General features: G+C 41.1%; 4 protein-coding genes across 36 annotated transcripts in view; 2 read left to right on the top strand and 2 right to left on the bottom strand.

Moving 5' to 3' along the window:
• The window catches only part of ank1a (ankyrin 1, erythrocytic a), a 95,904-nt gene extending 87,539 nt beyond the window's left edge, over positions 1 to 8,365 (top strand). For 15 of the 31 annotated variants that reach the window (XM_085786775.1, XM_085786752.1, XM_085786756.1 and 12 more), the window contains 4 exons: positions 1,379 to 1,462; positions 1,819 to 1,971; positions 3,062 to 3,160; positions 4,489 to 8,365. In XM_085786775.1, coding sequence (XP_085642901.1) covers positions 1,379 to 1,462; positions 1,819 to 1,971; positions 3,062 to 3,133 — 309 coding nt within the window. In that variant the 3' untranslated portion in view covers positions 3,134 to 3,160; positions 4,489 to 8,365. Of the gene's footprint in view, positions 1 to 58; positions 550 to 1,378; positions 1,463 to 1,818; positions 2,658 to 3,061; positions 3,161 to 4,488 lie in introns of those variants that run through there. The other 16 variants (XM_085786780.1, XM_085786753.1, XM_085786781.1 and 13 more) reach the window with 6 other exon arrangements.
• A 491-nt stretch (positions 8,366 to 8,856) lies between these two features.
• Positions 8,857 to 11,755, top strand: eif4ebp1 (eukaryotic translation initiation factor 4E binding protein 1). Of its 3 annotated transcripts, none has more exons than XM_085786790.1 (4): positions 8,857 to 9,005; positions 9,134 to 9,303; positions 10,553 to 10,744; positions 11,110 to 11,755. In XM_085786790.1, the coding sequence occupies exons 2-4, from the start codon at positions 9,168 to 9,170 to the stop codon at positions 11,139 to 11,141; spliced, it is 360 nt and encodes a 119-aa protein (XP_085642916.1). In that variant the 5' UTR covers positions 8,857 to 9,005; positions 9,134 to 9,167; the 3' UTR covers positions 11,142 to 11,755. The 3 variants fall into 3 exon arrangements, with proteins under 3 accessions (XP_085642916.1, XP_085642917.1, XP_085642915.1); XM_085786791.1 differs by having other exon boundaries at positions 9,148 to 9,303; XM_085786789.1 differs by having other exon boundaries at positions 9,158 to 9,303.
• Positions 11,756 to 16,147: 4,392 nt separating this feature from the next.
• spaw (southpaw) lies at positions 16,148 to 18,458 on the bottom strand. Its single transcript, XM_085786793.1, has 3 exons — positions 17,907 to 18,458; positions 16,639 to 17,483; positions 16,148 to 16,528 (listed from the first exon to the last, which is right to left on the bottom strand). Exons 1-3 carry the CDS (start codon positions 18,196 to 18,198, stop codon positions 16,376 to 16,378), a joined length of 1,290 nt encoding a protein of 429 aa, XP_085642919.1. The 5' UTR covers positions 18,199 to 18,458; the 3' UTR covers positions 16,148 to 16,375.
• A 126-nt stretch (positions 18,459 to 18,584) lies between these two features.
• dguok (deoxyguanosine kinase) lies at positions 18,585 to 22,031 on the bottom strand. The gene is made up of 8 exons (XM_085786800.1): positions 21,766 to 22,031; positions 21,410 to 21,668; positions 21,172 to 21,281; positions 20,879 to 21,084; positions 20,520 to 20,667; positions 19,920 to 20,035; positions 19,351 to 19,450; positions 18,585 to 19,158 (listed from the first exon to the last, which is right to left on the bottom strand). The coding sequence occupies exons 2-8, from the start codon at positions 21,660 to 21,662 to the stop codon at positions 19,132 to 19,134; spliced, it is 960 nt and encodes a 319-aa protein (XP_085642926.1). The 5' UTR covers positions 21,663 to 21,668; positions 21,766 to 22,031; the 3' UTR covers positions 18,585 to 19,131.
• Positions 22,032 to 22,252: the final 221 nt, after the last annotated feature.

A 22,252-nucleotide genomic window follows, 5' to 3' on the forward strand; every position in this document is an offset into this window, starting at 1 on the left:
GAGGTGGGAATAGAAGCCTCCCAAGGTTGCTCATGCCTGGATTTGTCATTGAGTGGGTACTCCTGCCCCGACAGTGTGAAGGAGAAGGAATAGGGAACTGAGGAAAGGGCCCCCGCCCCGGCTTGTGGAGGACGGATATGAACTAGAAGACATTAAGCTGGTGTGAATGAAGCAGTGAGAAGAAGCCTGAAGGACTGAAGTTATTACCTCCTCTCTTGGCTTAGAGAGGTGCTGCGTGGGGAAACAGAAGTCACTGAGTGGCTGAGGGGTGTGAAGCCCAAGTCGTTCATTGTCGTGCACAGGCTGTGTTGATTTGCATAGCAGGGCGCGATGTGGGCCCTGGTGACCGAGCTCCTCTTCAGCTTTGTGCTGCTGGCTTTCCTGGTGATCAGCTGTCAGAACGTCCTCCACATAGCCAGCGGCTCGCTGAGGTCCGTGCTCACCTACGTACACGTTCAGTTGGACCGTGAGCTCGGCGAGGTCGAGGGAGTGGCTGATGAAGAGGAGAACGTCACCACCAGAGTTGTCCGCCGCAGAGTCATCCTAAAGGTACAATGAGGAGAGACGAAGGAGAGTCAAGCTGAGATTTGGAGTGAGGGTTATCTGACTGGCAGGAAAACAGTAATGAAAGAGGAAGAGGAAAATGTTGTTTGGTGAAAGGCTGAAGGATGCTGGAGTGATGCAGGGTAGGATTGTGGTAATAAGGGTAAATGTTTTTACTGCAGTGGAGTTCAGTGGGCGAGGTAAGAGGATTAACCAAAGATACAATAATAATAATGAATCCTCTAATAGTTCTAATCTTTGTAACACTCTTCTGTTACAGATGTAAATAGACTGTCTTGGGCTTAGCAAATTTGGTCTATAAAAGTTTTCTGTTGGACTATGTATATCTGAAGCTCCCTCAGTGGCAGTAATCCGGTATGACTTGTGAATTTTTGGAGTTTTATTCAGTAGATCCACAGACTGGAGCGACCCTTGTGCCCATTTGGCTGCAGGAATTTGTTTGAGCTTATAAATAGCTGTGTGGACTCACTGCAAATTATTACTGGCTCTAACAGCATTGTCATGAACTTCATGAACTGTAATTATAAGTGTCACTAAGAAACATCCCCGTGCCCATCTGTCGCTCATCTGCTTCTCTGTTTCCAATTAGTGGATGGGTTTACGACATGGGCGTAATTACACCGCACTGACAACTGTTTTAACTGCTGCCGTTCCAATCACTGCTGTTGGTCTATAATTTACCCACTTCATTTTCTTTTCACCATCTTGAGTTTACTCAGCATTATAGCATTAAAAATGTGCCTTCAAGTACAGTAGAAACAAAGTGCAGTTTGTGGTTGATTTAAATACAATTACAAATGTTTTCTGTCCACAGGGCGATGAGGTCGAAGATCTTCCCGGGGAGCAAGTGAGTGAGGAACAGTTCACGGATGAACATGGAAACATCGTCACAAAAAAGGTCTGTGTGTTGTATTCTTACAATGTCCATTCATTGTTTTCCTTATGTCAACGTGTCACGATAGTCTCGCAGCATCTACCCATAGAATGATTATTAAACCAATAATCATCATTACACCCATCAGCATTCATCACAATATTATTACACTATGTATTTTCCAAAAAAAACAATAGGTTTGACATTGTTTCTCACAAGAAAATAACTCACAAGACAGTTATTTTCAGAGACAGAGTTATTTTCTCATTGCCGTTTTCCTTCATATATTTTACCAGTCTCACATCCTTATTCCCACTCTCTGCTCTCACCCATCACTCTCTCCCAACCTCCTGTGTGCGTCTGTCGTGTGTATGTGATAGATTGTGCGTAAGGTTGTGCGCAGAGGGAAGGGTTCAGGTGAGGAGGGAGTTCAGGAGGTGTGCATGGAGAGTTCTCTGCAGGACGGCAACGAGCTGGAGGTTGATGCTGAGCAATTCATGAACTACGCCATCCTGGGCCGGGACAGCAGCAAGGTGGGATTCTGATCTGCAGGCAGCTCTCTTGTTGCAACACCTGAAGCTCCCGTTGTAAGCTAAAGGGTGCGGGGGAGCAACGGACTGGGGCTTTGTTTGTTTGAAAACCATGTTGTAGCTACTAGTTTACAGTAAACAGCGGACTCTGTGCTGCAGTGGACGTCTCACCTCATTATATGGTTTCCACCAACAGTCCTTATACTGTACAGTAGCTTAACCTGCATGAGCTTCAGTATGAGGTACTGACAGGCGAGAGAGCACAGTTTGTGCTTGTGTACACTTAGCACTGTTTCACTGTTTGTCAGTCTTAAATCACTACAGAGGACAGAGCGAGGTGTGTGTTTGGTTAATTGTTTGAATGCTGACCCTCTGTAACATTAATCTCCACCTAAGTATTTCTGTCTATGTCAATATACTGCATGCAAAAAGGGAACAGATGAGACCACTTTGCTCTGGTGCTGTTATTGCTACGGTTGAAATGCTCACTCAGTTCATCAGCAGGGTGTCATCATTTTAGCCATCACTAAGCTGCACGTCCATCTCATATGTTTGTTTCTGGCGCATCAGTGACTGAATGAACTGACTGTGACTCCTTGCAGTGGTTATATTTTCCATTCTCTCCCCATCAGTTCTCAATGAGTGAATCTTCTGTCTTTTTGCCATCATTAAAGTTTGTAGCCCCACAACTGTGACTGTGTGCTGTATCACTCCAACCTACAGGACTCTCTTAATCAGAGCTGGGCCAAATATTTTCTACAGTCATTCAATGTTTTTGAGACTACTCTCCCAACTACTATAGATGTTTCTGATTTCATCTTATCTTCAACTGTCGCCCATCTCTTATGTCCTTGCTAGACTGTTTATCATAATTTCTTTCTCCCTCCCTCCCTCTTTCCTCTTCGTTCATGAATTTGTCTCTTACATTTTTGTTTCATCTCCTCTGTTATTTTTATTTTTACTGTTTTTCTGTCTTTTCTCTCCTTTACTAATATTCCCTCAACCTCATGTTCTGCTCCTGTCATCCCACCTCTTCTCAATCCTCGCACCTTTTCTGCCGTCAACCCCCCTCCCTCCCTCCCCCCCGATGTAGCCCGATACTGTGGATGTGAAGAAAGGTGCTCAGATAGTGAAATGTGCCAGTCTGCGGAGAGTTAAGCAGTGAGGCAGACTGAGCGCTGCGTCCCTGCAGGTACGGGACTGACCCACAGTGCCTCGTCTGACCTGTGGGCTAGACCATTTAATCCAGTCTCTCTGGATTAAATGCATTTGAATGTACCTTTAATTCAGTACTAATGATATGAGGCTGGCACAACAAAATGATGATTAAATAATCAGTTAAACTATTAGCTAAAATAAAAATTATTCTCAAAGAAGAAAAGATATCACAGCATAAAAGCATAATAAAAGAACATCAGTTAATCCCACATGCTAATTAATGACAACATGACATGTGTCAAATACATTATTTTTACACAGTGAGTTTCAGTCAGTAATTTGCAGGTAGTATGATCTGACATAGTCCTTAATGCTTTTTAGAGAGTTTTACTTCAGTTTTTACAAATATATTTATTTTTCATAACCTGAATATATACATGAATTTCAGACCGCTTGCCTTCAGGCAATACTTTGATAAGTTTATTGCAGATGTATGGAGTTATATATGTGAATAATCAATGTATTATTTTTGTTGTTGTTGTTATTTGCTTGCTCAAATTAGTTTTTAAATTATCTTTTTTTAAAGTAATTTATCCAGTTCAAAATGTCAAACCGTGTATTCAGAAGTAAAACACATATATAATTCCATATGCCTGTTGATGCAAATATGTCATTAAAACTGCAGTAGAATCTAACAGGTCATTTGTTTTCTTCATGCATGTTGTGACAAGCTGGAAAAGGGTTGGCACAATGTGCACTGAGCAAAACAACCAACCAAGAAGGAGCTTGTAAAGTGAGAGCTCTCAAGGTCAAAGCTGCAAAGCCATTTGTCCAGGGAATTGAAATCTGGAGTCACTGTGGTGTGTGTGTGTGTGTGTGTGTGTGTGTGTGTGTGTGTGTGTGTGTGTGTGTGTGTGTGTGTGTGTGTGTGTGTGTGTGTGTGTGTGTGTGTGTGTGTGTGTGTGACTTGCCCTTTCTAACGTAAAGGCCATGACATTCCTGCAATTACTGATATTTCAAGTACCTCACGACTGAATGTTAAACCACTTTTGCCAACCATTTTTGCTTGAAAGCTTTCGCAGAACTAATGTGCTCTTTTGTAGTTTTAGAATAACTGAGTAAAATAAGAAAAGAATGTGGGTGTTATATTAGGATCAACATATGGTCAATTTAAAGATGAACACTGTAGCCAAGGCTATTTTTTTCTGAGATTCAAATATACTCACAGTCGTCACTGACTTACTGCAGCTTGCATGCCACCTGCTGTGAACATTATTTATGAGGTTTTGCTCTGCTCTGTTGTACAATAGCAAGACAAATGTGTGGCCTGTCCTGAATCAGCGTGTTTCCCTCTCTTTGCAGAGTTCTCCGCAGGATTCAACCCCTTCACCAAAACCATCCTACATGGACACATGACCAGCAGCAGCTGACAGGAGGAACAACACATAAAAAAAAGGCAGACAGACAGAAATGAATGGCAACAGACACCACAGCGGCTATGCCGTCTATCAGCACGCACCTGAAGAGATGGATATGGATTTACTTGTAGTTTTTATTACCTTTTTTTCTTTTTTTCTTTTTTTTAAAGAAACCGTGGAGAAAAAAAATCTACTACTAGGCTAGAAGCATGATTTCGTATAAAACAAAAACCAAACACAAACAAAAAAAAAAAAACTAGCAACCAAAACGTGCTTCCTGTTATCTGTATCAGCATGAGTGACTGCTGCCGCATGGCCTGTCTTTAATTACAAATACTGAGGGAAAACAAGGGTGGGTAAAAGGGCGGGGAGGGATGGGGAGGAGACAACTACATGGGACAGGCATGCAATGTAGGGTATGGTCCATCACTGGCCCGTTTTTTAAACCAACAGGGAAAAATTTATCAGTTAATCTTAAGAAAAAGGGAGATTAAAATAATGAGAATTACATAATCTCTAGGCAACAAGTTACTCCCCCTCCCACCTGCAACACTCTTCCAGCTAAGAGCATCACAAACTAGTTTTAAACCTGTCCCAGTGCTCTCAGAGTCCAGTAAAGCTACAATTATCACCCAATGATATCGGTGTTGTACATAAAATCGTATGCACTAAAATGCTCTACGTGACTGTGTGTTACGTGTGTTGTTTATGTTATAAGATCCCTATGCGATGCCACTGATGCTGCTGTTTCAGGTACATAAGAAATTCCTTCCTGTTTTTCTTGTTTGGTTCGTTTGGTCTGAACCTCTATATATTATTCTATATATCCTGAGATCTTTGTGGGTACAAGAACATACAAATGTTGTGTCGCTCTGCCTGTTTTGAACGTCGGATTTTTGTGTGTCAGGCTGTTTGTTTCATTGTGCTTTTCATGTGATTTCACCCTTTGCTTTTTGACATGTCAAACTGTAGCGGGAAGACATAATGTGAGTCACCTACTGTGGGTTTTTTGAGCTTTGGGAGGCAGGTTTCTGCACTGGACCTGCCTCCCCGACCTTCCCTCAGAGTGGTTTGCCTTGCGAAGAGGGTGACAGTGAGATATATGATGAGGGACAGATTATCATGAAAGATTAACCTATACCATCCCACTCCTCTGCCTTTTTCTTGTCCCCAATGTACCGTATCTTTGTGAGGTCTGTGTTTATCGGATATCTGTCTGAGCCAAAATCCCAATACCTCTCTTCACCCTCAATCTTGCCCTTATTGCCCCCACACCCACCTCCAGCCCTACCCTTCCAGTCAGCCTCTCAGAATAGATGTAGCAGTCCTGTCCAACCTCCAGCAGGGGGCAGGATCCCACCTTCAGCTAGTAGCAGTGTCTCTTTGACCTCATCATGCAGTATCTGACACCAACACCCATTAGGTGCACTTATAGACCATCTCACCACCACCAGACGATGTCACGTGATGAGAGTGAAGTTGTTGAAATGCTGATAACAATGTAGCACTGGTTTGACTGGGTGAAAGAGTCAGCTGAGAGTGTCGTGTCGAGGGATGTGTTGAGCTTTGATGTTTGTCTCCTTGGTCATTCTTCGGAGTGTAGCAAAGACAGTCAGTCACCAATCACTGTGATGAGAAACTGTAATACTGACCCGCAACTGTGAGCCTGACCCTTCCCGTCTCTTGTGTCACTCCTTTATTTTGTGTTCCGTCTTTTTTCCCCCTATGATTTACTGTCTTAACTGTACTTCAGAAGAAGCAATAACTGCTTATAAAAGGAGAGGATTGTTTGTTTGAGTGTGTTTGCTTGTGTGTGTGTGAGAGATAGATATATAGAGAGAGAGAAAGAGAGAGAGAGAGACATTTTAGGATCATAGCTCATGTTCTTCCAGTTTTCGATCCGTAAGTAACAGCTTTAGGCCATTCCTCACCACACTCAAAAATGATGTCAGTACATTAGCATCCCACATTATTATTTTTTCACTTTGCCTCTTTAGAAAAGAAAATTATTAAGTTTACATTTTACTCTATGATTGGGAAAATATTTGGTATGACTTAATACCAGCCATCCCACTGAAGCAAAGTGTTTGTTTTGTTACACTCATCAGGGAATGTAGGTGTGTTCAGTCATAGTTTTTAAACCTTAATAACATTCATGTGCACCTTGAAAGAAATCCTATTGGTTGCGTGTGTGTGTGCGTGTGCGTGTGTGTGTGTGTGTGTGTGTGTGAATGTGATATTTTAATATCACATATTCAGTCCTGGATATTGGGACATGTCAAAGTTGTGATAATATCACAGGAAGTAATATTGCAAATGGACAAAGAGCAGCAGCTCTCAGATTATGCGTGTAATACTAATTCACTTTTATTTTTAAAGTTGATTTACCTCAATAAGCACACCATGGCACATGATATCAATCACCTACATGCATCTCTTTCAAACATTTCATTAGACATCAGACAAGATTATCAGTCACAAAAACGTTGCAATAAGCACCCATCAATAAGTGTTTAGTATGGCTTCACAGCCAGAGATGATGAATGTAAAGTCTTGGTATACTATAAGTCTTGTTATAAAGTAGTCATCTGTGTCAGCTCTGTACTTTAGTAGCCAATAGTGGATTCACTCAATATCTCCTGTTGATCATCAAACATATGTCTTCACTTTCATTTCATCATGAACATATACAAACCATGTTAGAGGAGAGATTTAAAGAGAGAAGCCTCAAATGGGTTTTTGACATTGTGATAAATATCCCTTCATCAGATATTATTTCTATTTTATTATCTTTTTTAATGACCACAAAAAGTTAGATGTCAATAAAAACTGCACAGCAGTGTAATTGTGTAATACCCCTTATGTCATAGCATACGTTTGCTCTGTAAGGGCTCATAATTATGCTTGTGTTGGTTTCTGAAGCAGTGGCTATTTTATTAATCCACTGCTGATGTCAGGGTTAGAGCAGGGGGCGCAGGGGGGTCTGATGAAAAGACAACGGGGGCGGCAGGGGGCACTTCGAAGTTCTGTGGAGTTGTGGGGAGGCTCGGTGGCTTTGATGGCCAGTCTTTCAAGATGACAAGCATTTTTCCTCAACACAGCCCACCCCTGATCTATTTCTGCCCCCTTACCAAATATAAGACTGAGCCAGTTCTAAGGCTTCCACGTGGTGACAGTTTGAAAGCAGTTTGAGAGGAGTTTCAATGAGTGCAAGCAGAGGGAGGAGGGTTACATCAAAAAAAAAAAAAAAAATGAACGATGGAAAGCCCTGCACTGAGGGACGACTGAAACGATGCCATGCACCAAGTTCATGCAAAAATATTAACTGTTGCAAAAACTAGAGAACACATGTATATTCCTTTAGAATGGATTGAAGACATTATTAACGCAATAGCATATTACTCAATACTAAGGAATGCAACTGCGCACATGCACAGAAAATGTTTTTAACATAAAAGGCTATATATATATATATGAAATATATGAAAAAATATATATATATATTTACTTAGAATGCTATGCACCCTTACTTGTCAACTGGGATTCTAGTTATGTTATGGATGTACTTTTAGCATCATACAGCTGTAGCTACCAAGAGACTGTTGAGTTCTGGGTAATGCCTGCAACCTGGGGATAAATAGGGGTCTTGTGGGTATTTTAACCTGTTTCGTTTGCTTTTTTTATTGTTATGGAGAGTCAAACATGAATTTAAAATATACATGTAAAAGCCTTTTAATCCAATCAAATCCGAGGACATCTATTGACAATTTATCCTGTACACCAGCTCAACATTTACAAAATTAATAAAGAAATGAAATGTCTTTGTGTATAGTGTGTATACTTTTGTGTGAGACACGTGCACCCCTACTACAGGTGATCAAACAAACCAAATCTTATCGACATGCTGAACTGCTCAGAAACCCCACTTTTCCTCAGAACACCTGCAAATTATGCATTTAACATCATGAAGACATTAGAATAACCAAATGGATATATATTTGTGGCTAGACTGTGGAACATGGTAAATAATAATAATATCCATATCCATTTTCAGCATTCATTTAATGCAAATAATGTTGGAATTGACCCTTTAGCTTTTTGTTTTTGTTTAGTCTAACAGTTTGTAAATGACATGTAGCTATTAAATAGGCCTATAGCCTACTTTTGCAGACAAGTTTTGAAGTGAAGATTAAGGTAGGCAGAGCATTGAACTGTCTAGCCATTGCACAGCCATCATTTGCCAGTAGGGGGCGGAATAAGTCTACTTTGTCCACGTCGGGAGCATTTACCCCTGCAGCCTGCAGCCTCCTGTCTGTCTGTGTTGTTTTGTTTGCATGTTGAGGGTGAGTGAGGCAACGTGTGCTCAGGTCCTTTTAACAAAGAACCTGGACACTCTGTGTGCGAGACTGCGTGTTGTAATGTTAGATACTACCTTTCATTATTTGCACTTATGAAAAAGAGGTATTTATTTTTTCTTTGTCCGAAAGTAGCCATTCTGTTGAGCCAAAGCAGTAACTGAGGCAGACACGGTGTGGCTTTGTTTAGTTTGTTTAGTTTTTTGGACGCTCTGCCTGTTTGCTGTTATTTAGTTAGCTAGTTTTAGTTTGTTATAGTTCAGAGAAGATGTCCACAGACTGCCAGAAGACCACTGCCAAGGCCATCCCGTCGACCAGGAGGGTGACTGTCAACGACGCGGAGCACATGCCCCATGACTACTCCATTACACCCGGAGGCACCCTGTTCAGCACGACCCCGGGGGGTGCGTAGCCTACTGCTCTGCTTTATTTGTTTTTGTGTGTGTGTGTGTGTGTGTGTGTTTGTTTGTGTACTTGCATGCGTCGAGGGTGTTACGCACGGTCACTTGTACTCATATCCGCTAAACGGCTGCATTGTCGGTGAGTGCAGGCGCAGCTCGGGCTAGCACCATGAGGTCTGCTGCTGCTCCTGTCAAACCAACGCCACCGTGCAGCACGAGCAGCCGCTGGCCCCGCCTCAGCTAACTGCTAACGGCGGCTAACACATGTTTGTTTGTTTGTTTGTTTGGACAGACAGGAGGAGACAAAGTGTTTCTGACTCGGAGGCAGCGAAGTAAATGTGACCAAAGGCTTGTTGTTGTGAGTGGCGTGTGTTCGTCTCACTCTGAAGGGGTCGGCTCTGATTGAGAGCTGCCTCCCTCAGCTGATCTTGGGACGGCAGCGACTCTCTGCTACTGCTCACGGCTACGTCACCGGCAGCCGAGGCTGTGATTGGCTCTTTCTAGTGTGAGGTCACTGAATTGCTGTGCAGTCTCAAAAGAGTTGGAGTTACACAAACAGTGAAATATTTTATCAGAAAAACAAGTTTGCAAAAATGTGAGTGTGAAAATGTGTAAAACACATTCATGAATTATCAAATAAGATTAAAACAGGCAATCAGGTTTAACTACAGACATATTTGGCGGTGGCACCCATTCAGGCAACCAAACGGAATAAACAGTCAAATCTTTCTCATAAGTGGTATGTGGCTGGTTTTCTGATCCAAAGAGATCCATCCAGTTTGAATTATCTTTATAGAATTACTTTCATCAGTGCCGTCAACAGTTGGGTTTAAATGTGTTGATACAGCCTTCACAGTGTAACGGTGGAGGGGAAAACACTCTCTTTTTTCTGCAAGCTTTTTTTTGTTATTTAAAGGATCTTAGGGCAGGATTTGTGAGAAAATACACGTATATATGAGTGTAGAGCTGCAGCAGTCATTCCTCAGAAATGTTTTTGTGTTTTACCTTGGATATTTTTCAGTAAACATTAACCTGATTAATCAAATACATAGACAGTAGATTGATTTCCTGATTAGCTGCAGCCCTTAGTTAATGTATCAGCAAAATAATGGTGAGAAGTGTCAAACAAAAATAAATGGTTTGAGCTGCTTGCCTGCATATTTATGATGAATGAAGCAGCAGATGCCACTGTGTTTTGAGTGAACGTAGCGCTCGATCTCTGATGATCAACCTTTCACTTTTCAAACACAAGGTACCAGGATCATCTATGACCGAAAGTTCCTGCTGAACTGTCGCAGCTCTCCGGTGGCCAAGACTCCTCCACGAGGTCTGCCCAACATTCCTGGGGTGACCAGCCCACCCTCCAAAGACACCACTGAGAAAGCCCGTAATGGAGAACTACTGAACAACAACAACATCTCTGCACCTGACAGCAACACCACTGGTACGTTAATTCTTCTGACGCATCACTGGGTGGCATTTGAAATGAAGGATGTGTATCACATTGCTAGCATGTCTTCGATGGATGATATATATAGGTGGAGATCACATACACGTATTGTCAACACTGAATTCCGCTGTCTGAGAGAGTTTTCACACTGTTAAAAGAAACACGCAAAATTAAGAGTTGTTTCTGCAAGTTGTCTTGCTAAAATCTGTTGCCACCAGTTTGAAGGCATCTTTTCCTGTTGCAATTTATCTGGTTGCGTCATAAGGTGACGATGACTTCCCTCTTTTTAATCCTGTTTTCTAAGCACAACGCCAGATGTGTCTGTGCTCTGTTTGTGAAATATGTTCTTTGTCTTTAAGGTGATGATGCACAGTTTGAAATGGACATCTAGGTGGTGCTGGGACGAGTATGAAGATGTCAGACTTACCAACAAGATGCTGTGAAGAAAGTTTCAGGAGCACCTCCTCTCTGCCGATCATCCATTCCATGAAGACGGAGGGGCGCCATCGGTGTCCACAGTGTCTTTTTGTGTTTAAGTCTGTTTTGTCACTCACGTTTGCTAGTTTTGCCCAGAACAAATCTGTAACTAAGCCTTTTCTGTCTGCCTCAAGACTTAATCCTGATTTATGTGTGACAAAGTGTGCCTTCCTGTAGCAGCTACATGTTCAAAATCAACACTGGGAAGTACCGAACACCAACAAAGCCTCATCCCTCAATACAAGAGACGATAACGAGTATGAATATCCAATTTTCTGAATTTGTAAGCATTCCAGAGGGTTTGTAACATGATGAGCTTTTATTTTCACACATTTCCTGATAAATTTCTTGAAATATTGCCTTGATATGTTAAAGTTACTGTATAATTTAATGCATGGTTGATCATGCTCTTAAAATCTGAAACAATACTTCGCCTGAAGTTGTATACATTTTTGAATTTTGAAACAGATTTTCACACACGGTTTGTAGGGTGACAAAAAGCATTAAAGCAAACACCATAAGAAACAACTACGCTCTGTCGTGTTTTTCTGTGTGCGTTGATTGTGCACTACTAGTGAGTATTGTGTTCTCATGTCTGTAGATTGTAAAAATGCAATCCACGAACATAAGTACGGTCTTGATTTTCTCTTCTTTGAATACGCATCCTTCTTGCATCATCAGCTAGATGAGCAAGTAAACAGATTATGTCTGTCACAATGTCTTTCAACAATAACATGAAAACTAAACTGACAAATAATTCCTCTTCAAAATTTAAAGTAAGTTTAAAGCTTAAAAAAAAACACTGAAATAAAAGGATAATTCTTGATTTGGACATCTAGTTTTACACCCTGTAGCACTGCCCGCGTTCCACTGATTCGTCACAAATCGTATCAGGAATTCCTCTGGGAGATCACTGATAACCTCGGTCAGTGGACTGTATAAAGAGAGGTCAATATACAAGTCAACATAGCTGGGAGAAACTCCCTCCTTTTTTTCCCATTCAACATTTCCATTTCCACTTGTGTTGATTTACTGTGCCTGTTTTTCAAAGTTCATTCTGAAGTAGTTTACTAGACTTTCCCTTTGAAGACATTTTATTACAAGCTTTTAAAGAGCTGCATAAAATGGACATCCCACCCTGATTCATATTTTTAGCACTGAATGACGTTCTGACAGCACTGGATGGATTCGAGACTAAATGGACTAGTGACCTGTCCAGGGCGTGTCCCTGCCTTTCACAGATGCTTGCTGCAAGAGGCTTTAGCTCTCCCAACCCAACCACGTTGTAGAGTTGTACAGTAAAGTGTAAAATGGTCCCAAGGCCAGGTGGAGTCATATAAAACCAGACGTCCATGGCAGAGCCTTTTATAACAGCGGTTTTTTGATTATTGTTTTATTTTTTATTTTTTGCAATACTTCCTGGTAGTGTGAGTAAATGCAACTGTCTGACCAGTAGGGTTGTGTTTGTTTAGGATAGGAGCTGACGTGCTTTGGCATTGGTGACACCAAGCTTTTATTATAATATCTTGAATGGCCTCTTGCCCATTCTGTTGATTACCATTGCCATTATTTCCCTCTCAGTGCTTAAAGTATTACTGAAAAACTACAAATTAAGCTAAGACTTGCACCTCTAATGACTTATCCATTTCTAGTTCAGACTCAGTGTGCTGAGGCACAGAAAACATGTGTCCAAATTTTCCATATACTTCCAGTCTTGAGTCACTGTAACTAAACCTGTAACAACAGACAGCAGCACTTGTTTAATTAAACATTAAAACACTCATTGTGATGTGTAAGTCTTGAAGTGGTGGAGAACTTAAAGGCATCATGGCCAGCCTGGTCTTTTTAGGAAAAGAAACTGAGTGAACTCTGTCTGGTCTTGCCTTGTCTTTCGTTGTGGATTGAACAGTTTCAGATGAGCAGTTCCAGTCCACCCTGTCCTTCCTCCACAGTAGCCTCAGCATCCAGACGTTGACTCTCTCCATTCCCTCAGACTGCTCTCTGTTTGTTTGGGGTCTAATTCCCCTTGTCACCTCTGCTTCCTGCCACCCAACCCCACCCCACCTCCCTAAAATAAACAAGTGCTACTGCTTTTTTTTGTCTCCCCTATTGATCCATCCGTCCGTATACTTTTGGAGTTGGCGTGCTTGTTTGATCACAATCAACAAAAGAAGCCTGACCAGAGCGGAGCTAATGACCTCTGATGATGTGTGTACTGTAATGGAACCAAAGATGTGGATTGGAGGTGAGGAAAGCAAATACACTAAACTGTTTGTTGGAGTCAGAGAAGACAAGTGGGATTAAGATGTAAATGAGTATCTACGAGCAGGTTAAAACTCTGAGAAGTGTTTTTGTTAATCCAGAAGGATTCTGTATAACAAGGTGTTTGAATTTCATTCTGTACAATAGCTTCTACTTATGAATAATTTAATGGAAATTGTGAAGTAATGGAAAAAAGTGAAATATACCTCATACTGATGTGAACTCTCTGAAATCCTGTTAATCTTCCAAGACAAAAGCAGATTATGAAATAATGTATGTAAGCAAGTTCTAGCCATGAAGGTCAGAAGCAAATAAATACCTTTACATTTAAAGTTACACTAAAAGCATTGAAATCCTTTTGCTGAATCATCTGAATCAGCAAATCTCGAAAACTAAGGTTTTAGAACACCTCAAATTTTCCTGATGCTATACTGAAATTACTCTCAAATTAAACAAATAATAAAGATTATAAAGGAGAGAATGAGAGTGGATCATGGGGACTTTACTTTTCTCTCGTTCTCTCTTTTTGGATCATGGAGACTCTTTTTTCTTCCTGCAGGGAAAATCAAGTGTGTTATATGTATTGTATTGTCTGTCCACTGTAACTAATTGCTGTTGTATTATGTCCGTCTGAAACAGGTCTCTCTTGTACGGTGGCCTGGAGGTGCAAATCAACATTACAAAACATAAAACACTTTTACAAATTCTGAAACAAATTTACATTTCAGAAAACAAAACTACAAGTCTTAAAACAAAGTTACATTTCAGAAAACAAATTTACATTTCAGAAAACAAAATTACATTTTAGAAAACAAAATTACATCTCAGAAAACACATTTACAAGTTGCAAAACAAAATTACAATTCAGAAAACAAATTTACAAGATGCAAAACAAAATTACATTTCAGAAAAAAAAATTACAAGTTGTAAAACAAAATTACATTTCAGAAAACAAATTTACAGATTGCAAAACAAATTTACATTTCAGAAAACAAAATGACAAATAACATAACACTTTTACAAAGACCAAAACACTTTTACAATATCTGAAACAAATTTACATTTCAGAAAACAAATTTACAAGACACCAAACACTTTTACAAACACCAAGACACATTTACAAGTGGCAAAACACTTTGACAAACTGCAGAAACAAATTTACAAAAAGGCCAACATCAACCGGAAAGGGAATGTACCAACCCCGGGGTTGACCCGGAAGTGAACGAGGAGCGGTCATGACATCATCTCCGTTAGCTTCTCCATTGACGACGAGAACTCGTCATGACCGCTCCTCGTTCACTTCCGGGTCAACCCCGGGGTTGGTACATTCCCTTTCCGGTTGATGTTGGCCTTTTTGTAAATTTGTTTCTGCAGTTTGTCAAAGTGTTTTGCCACTTGTAAATGTGTCTTGGTGTTTGTAAAAGTGTTTGGTGTCTTGTAAATTTGTTTTCTGAAATGTAAATTTGTTTCAGATATTGTAAAAGTGTTTTGGTCTTTGTAAAAGTGTTATGTTATTTGTCATTTTGTTTTCTGAAATGTAAATTTGTTTTGCAATTTGTAAATTTGTTTTCTGAAATGTAATTTTGTTTTACAACTTGTAATTTTTTTTTTCTGAAATGTAATTTTGTTTTGCATCTTGTAAATTTGTTTTCTGAATTGTAATTTTGTTTTGCAACTTGTAAATGTGTTTTCTGAGATGTAATTTTGTTTTCTAAAATGTAATTTTGTTTTCTGAAATGTAAATTTGTTTTCTGAAATGTAACTTTGTTTTTAGACTTGTAGTTTTGTTTTCTGAAATGTAAATTTGTTTCAGAATTTGTAAAAGTGTTTTATGTTTTGTAATGTTGATTTGCACCTCCAGGCCACCGTACTCTTGAGATTAACTGTATAAATAAAGGTTAAATAGCCTACAAAATAAAAAAAAATGTTCAGGTTTCTCCCAAGACTGTTGCATAAGTCCCAACAAATGTGTTGCACTTGTTGCTTTCAACTTCTGTATTCTTCCATCATGGGAAACCACCATGTAGTTTCATATCATAATTTCTCTCTGTGGGATGAACTCTGACTTCTTTTTCTTTCGTTATTTTCCCTCACCATTCTGACAGTAGTATACTGGGCCACTTCCTGCAGTACAGTGTTGTTCTAATAATACACCAGTGGGTGTGCAAACAGGATTTGTGAGTCAGCAAAGCTGGGGCACTTGTAGTTGTTTGCACTGGCTTTCAAGGCTTCATTTACTTCCACTGGTGCAGGAAAGTGTTAAAGGGAAAATATCACTGAAAATATAACCCATTTCCCCCCCTCTACCTACTATAATTGGTAGTTTACCACTTAGCTTTGTGCCATTTAACAATATTCACTAGACTAGAACAGCTTAAATTTCAGTGGAAACTGGTAAAATGGGTCTGGTCTGAAACTTCTGAATGTAAGTATACTGTACATATATGATTCACCAATTAATTTAAAATGAATATCAAAGTACCAAATATTCAAATCTATACTATACTATATCCACAATAGCTGAGAGTTGGAATGTACATAAATCACCACACACTTGTTAAAATAAAACGTTTTAATTTATTTCACATATTTTATGTACAAAATATACATGATAACATATAAATAGATTTTTTTCAAATGACACTTTAATAATGCAGCTCAGTCCATACTAATGATAGAATATCTATTGTGTACCACCCAGTATGGATGAATATACTTTTTTATATTTTTGTCATTATTTGTTTTAAACGTCTGTGACTGGGAACTCTCTCTTAAACATTTCAAAATGAACATTTATATGAATGCAGCTAAATAAAAGTTCAAGGTCTTGCTCTGTCAATAGTTCTCTGTCTCTTCACTGTGGTGAAGCCAGTGATGGGTGGGCCTTCAGTGACAGCCACACTCTTCAACAATCATGTCCTCGTGGTGTCGCACGGCCAAGTCATCGTTCTCGTAGTACAGCATGGAGAGTGGACTGAGGCGAGTCGGTACACAGGACGGACAGGTCCCTCTTTCTGGATGGTGATGACGCAAGAGGCTCTGAAATACAGATGAATAATTCATATAAACATAACAGCAACGTCAGAAAAAACTTGACTGTACAAGGCTATATAGGCTACATAGCAGTGAAATTTGAGTTGTCAGCTCACCTGCATGTATGCATGGTTGGTGGGATGGAAGGACTCATCCAGTGGCGTGGGACACTCTCCCTCACATCGATATGCATTAAAGCGCTTCGGATGCACAATCCACTCATCCCAGCCGATGTGGTCAAAGTCCACCCACATGTCGACCTTCCGACACAGTGGCCTCTGGACCGGCTCTGCTGCTGCTGCTGCTGCTGCTGCTGCTGCTGGTGTGGCCGTAGGTGCAGCTCCTGCAGCAGCCACTCTCACCCTCTCCATTCGGTTCCTTTTGTGGCGTCGACTTTGACCGTCTCTGCTGACTCTGTCCATGGTCACATACTTGGAGTTCTCCACAGTATGAATGAGACTGTAAGATGACTGTCCTTCCTGAGGCAGATTATGTTTGGAGAAGACAACCATCATAACACGGTTCACTGTTGGATGGTGTACTCTTCTTCGCCTCAATCCTAAATGCTTGAAGAGGGACCCGCCAGTTATCTCCCCCTCCTCCTCCCCAGCACCGCTCCCACTCTCCGTGTCAGCTTCTCCTGAGGCCTCCTGCATCGACACTCTGTCTCCCTGGTACAGCCAGTACTTCAGCAGAGCAGTCACGTTAAAAACCTTCCAGGAAGACTTTGTGCTGCCGGGGGATGTGATGAAGCTTCCCAGGAAAAGGTGCTCATCCTGGCATGAGGCGCTGCCTTGGTCACAGCTCTGCTTTCTGGAGTGATACAAATCCACAGTGGCACGCTTGGAGGCAGAGAAAGCTGGCAGCCCGATCCGAAGTTCTGCCAACTGGACAAGGTCGCCGGTGGAGATGGTCGACATGTCAAACGTGACTGTCCATCTGTCACCCACTTGATGGCAACCTGGAAAGACATGAGAATGAGAACTCAAATTCACACTCAACAGTCAGCAGCAGTCTGGTTGATTCTGGGCAAACCAGATCCCCTGGACAAATGTCAAAACACTGTAGTTGGAGGGTGAACAGAGCAGGATGTGTATTGAACCCCCCTGTGCAAGGACGTCTGAGGGCTAATATACACACCCTCTCACATAAAACAGAGAAAGCCCTTTAAAGTGGAATAAGCATTCTGACACTTGCTGGGTTGTAAAGAGGGAGTGTCTGATAACACAGATAATGCACCAACCAGAGAGCTGCTGGAGAGGAGAACAACCACAGGAGAAACTAACCACACAGCATGCGAGATATGTTATACAGTATAACCAGTGGTGCATATAAGCATTTTTAGGAAAAAAAGGGAGTAAAATATAATGAAGAGTTAACTCACCTTTGGCCATCAGACTCAGGACAGAGTCAGAACTGTGCGCTGGCCAGTTGGCACCTTGCGTAACGACAGTGTTGACAGCTACTGACGAGGAGAAATCAGCAGTCCTGAAGGAGCGATAAAGCTGCATCATGTACAGAGGGTATCTGCTGCGATGACTGACTGAGAGATTTCTGAATGCTAAACTTGTCTCGAGACGCGCGTGATGTCCGAGTCTCAGGGTGGACGAAACAAAGCCGATGGTGTCGGGGAGGAAGAGGAGCGCACAGAAAACTGTCAACACTCTGGCTTCCATTTCAGCTGAAAGTCACAAAACCTACACAGAGAGGCAAAGATCTCCTTCCTTCCTCCAGCTGGTCTCGGGCTGAAATGATGCTGTGTGCAGTCAGAGCTCCAGACAGGCCCCTTTATAGTGGACAGCTGCCCTTTGATGACCCCTGACCACTCCAGGCATCTCAACTACCCCTCTGATCATCAGAGCACATCAGAGGGTCAGGACAGAAAAGAAAACATTTAGCCAAGGTCATTGTCCTGTCAAACTATATGGCCTTTTATATTCATTTAGGAGCCTAATCCCTTTAACATGTAAAAAAACATTAACAAATAACACTTAGAGCCATTGGCACCCCCTCTGCTTTGTCAAAGTGGCACAAGTAATAGTAATGTTCACAAATCTTTGAAAATAAAACATGACAAAATATTAAAAAGGAACACACTTTTATTTATCATTTAAAAATAAGTACAGTAACTTCTTTGTTTGCTTTTTCTTGTGAGGAATGTGTGATACATACAGTACCATGAAAACAACTGTGTGATGTTCAGTAAACAGTGTAAAATATACATACACAAGCTCTAAAACCACTTCAATGATCTGTGTTTTAGTCAGTGGGATACAGTTATCAGGGTTTCAAGTGGAATAAACAGTTAAACAGGTACATTTCTTTTTTTTATCACCGGCTGTGAACTTCTAAACTAACCAATAAATAAGCAAACAACAAAAAGTTGAATGATGTGTAAAATGTAAACTATGAAATCTAAAAGTATCATTCAAAGAACTTTTGTATACAAACAGAACTTCATGTGTGTGTTTCAGGTCGGCTCTGTTGAGGCAGCAGCTTATCAAAAAGAGAGGTGTTTTATGTCACTTTCTATTTCCTTTACATACAGTATGTATCTATTATGTCAGTTCACACTCGTGAGTGAATGAGGTAAGATGATGATGGGCCTCTCACAAAGTATTGAAGAACTCCCTCACCTGTGTATGAAAAGGTACTTTAGGATCACAAACATGAAACACATCACATCAGAAAACAAACAGCCCTATGAGTTCCCATTAAATGAAAAGACTGTGCAGCCAAGACACTGCAGCTCAAACATGACAGCGACCTCATGTGGTTGACTCTGGTACAGCAGCTATTCGTTCAAAGTACAAAAAAGTAAGACATACCTTAGTAATAAATTGCTCCTGCACCTTAGGGTCACTCTTAAACTCCACACTGGCATCGAGTTGTAACACAGGTATCTGTTTTAACTTCTCAAAATGTATTCTGGAAACAAAGGGACAAACTGTGTTAGACACTTAGTGCTCAGACCACACACTGCTGACTGTCATTTGTTCACAGCTGAGCAACAAACAGCTGCAAGGAAAGGCATTCAAAATGGTGGAAGTCAAACAGAAATCTGAGTGGAGCATCCTTTAATATGACGGCTGTCGCACTGCTGCTGTTATTAATTTCATTTTAAACATTTCACTTGAGGTGGTGGGATCATTTCCAGGTCACAACAGCTACATATCACATTTGAATGATTCATTATTAGCCTATAGCCTATGGTCTTCTTTAACAGCAACCACCTGAGTATAAAAGTGCCTAGATAATGAGCCTCCCTCATGACTGCTGTGCTAAAAGTTTATGTTCGTATGATTCAAAAACATATTTGATGGTTGCTCACTGAACAAAAACAACAAAAGGGTCCGTGGAGGACAAACTCTCCCCATGAGATCTCGTTATTACTCACTCAGTGCTCTTCTCGACAAGCCACCTCTCATGTTGAACATGCAGCTTATCCAGATAGTCCAGTTTCACTCCCTTCTCCTCTGCTCTTCCTCTTTTCTCCAGACGCTCCATACATTTCTGAGGAAAGCACATCACTGCAGTGTCTTTAAATTGTTTTCTCTTGACTGAACAATACCATTCCCATGTTTTCCCATATTCCATGTTGTAAACTGTTTTCTTGTCTGTACACAACATCTATTGCACATCTGCCTGTCCTGGGTGAGGGATCCCTTCTCAGATTTTTCCTGTTAAAGGTTTTCTTGGGAGTTTCTCCTCAGTCAATGTGAGTGTGTAAGGGTAGAGGATGTTGTTATGTTGCCATGTAAAGCCTTTTGAGAAAAGCTGTATAAATGGGCTATAGAGATAAACTTGCCTTGCCTTTTCTGATGAAATAACAGATGTGTCGATAATAAAAAAGCTATAATATGTGCTTTAAAATGTAAAGAGTGACAAAAAAAGTAAAAAAATTGTTGCAACTGCTGTAAAGTATTTTTTTAGATCTTTTTTTTTTTCTTTTCTTTTTTTGTTGTTAGGTTTTAATGAAATATTTTTATGCAAGTACCTTCGGTGAGGCTTTGAGGTAGATGATGCCTTCCAGCTCCACCTGGTGTCCAAACTGCTCCACCAGGAGGGAGTGCCAGTCCTGGTAAACTGCCCACTCTGTTGGATTGATACAATCCAACTCAAACATGTTCAAGGCAAAGATGTATCTGTAAGAACAGAGTGTCAGGTTTAATTTTATGTACGCAAAGTAAAGGAAAATACATTTGATCAATGAGTTAGACAGCACATGACATGAAGTTTATAAATTCATTTCATACCAACTATAAACAGACTGGTTTGGGTGCAGCTCTGGGTGGGGTACCATCAGCACCTCACACTTTTGGATTTCACTTTCCTCTCCTGGCGTGAATCACTCACCTGTCACTGTACACCGAGCGCTCGTACACCTGGACAGGCGTTCCCTCTGAGCGGAGCAGACGAGCTGGAGGAGGCTGCAGCTGCGTTCTCAGCCGGCTCATGCATGAATATGTCTGAAACGTGTAGGACCAGCGCTGGGGATCCTGGTACATCATCTGCAGCAGGTTGCTGACTGTCGTCTGGGAGGATGTGCCACTGCCTGCCCCCTGTCCAAACACATTCAGCAGAGATGGTCAACTTGACCCTTGTTCATTCTTGTCAAAGAACAGGAAATCAGGAGAAGTGCTGCTCACCTTTGAGGCGCCGCCCTCAATGTGTTGCCACTTGCTGACTGGCTCTGCCATCACCTCCCAGTCTGGACAGGCTGACTGCAGGAGTCTTGCAAAAGTCGACTTTCCAACAGCTGGTAGTTGAGATCACATAAGGAACTTACAGACCAGCAACAGATACACAGCAAAGCCACAAGTCTGCGTGTTTATAATACGTTTGTTCTTAGTTATAAGTACAAGTATGAACTTCTCCTGTCCTTACCGATGTTGCCTTCAATAGAAACCCTCTTGACTCGAGTTTTGCCATCTTGACTCGATGCTCCACACCTTGCAGAGGACTCACTCATCTTATCCGTCTTTCCGGTCATAGTACTCAGGTTAGTCGTTGAGTGTGTTATGCCTGCTTTTCCTCCTCGTACAAGGCAGCCTGGTGTCTTCCACTGTGGATGAGCCGCATTTAATTTGCAAACTCTGCTGAACAGGACGCCTCGGTACAGATACAGAGCAGCCATCATTATACGCTGCGAGTACAAGTATACACTGGGACTGTCACATCAGTATCCGCATACCTCCTGGTGCTCGTTTATGTAAATGGGAAGCTTAGAAATTTGACATTACCGCAGAGTTACCCTCATGGCAGCTAGCTCATCCTCTCCACGACGGAACAGGCATGTTGGTCAGGAGGGATTATCCATTTAAAGTGAAGAAAAAAACAAAACACGCCCTTCAGTGTTTGTAGACAGCGTTAGAATAGATAAAACGCTCGTGTGCAATTCACACTTTAGTGTTTCGGTTTTTCGTTGTTGGTAAGTTAAGTATTTAGTGTAAGTTAAGAGATGGGATAGCGGCGCGCTCAAGGATACAACAGGCGCAACAAAAAGCACTTCCGGTTCACGACTTCTTTCCTTTCACAATAAAATCCTTCTGCCAAACGACAAATTCATACACAGATTGAGATGTAATGTTGTGCATACTGTCTGTTATAAATACATAGCTATTTGTGTGAGATGGTGACAATAAACAAACTTTTAAAAGATATCCTGGAAATAATTTAGCTTTGCCCAGACTCTTTCCATACAAGCTCAGTTGTTTGTTAGTCTCTGAA

This window comes from Trachurus japonicus, chromosome 9, assembly GCF_045865225.1.
Source record: "Trachurus japonicus isolate A0001 chromosome 9, Traja_1.0".
In the NCBI taxonomy this organism is placed as follows: domain Eukaryota; kingdom Metazoa; phylum Chordata; class Actinopteri; order Carangiformes; family Carangidae; genus Trachurus; species Trachurus japonicus.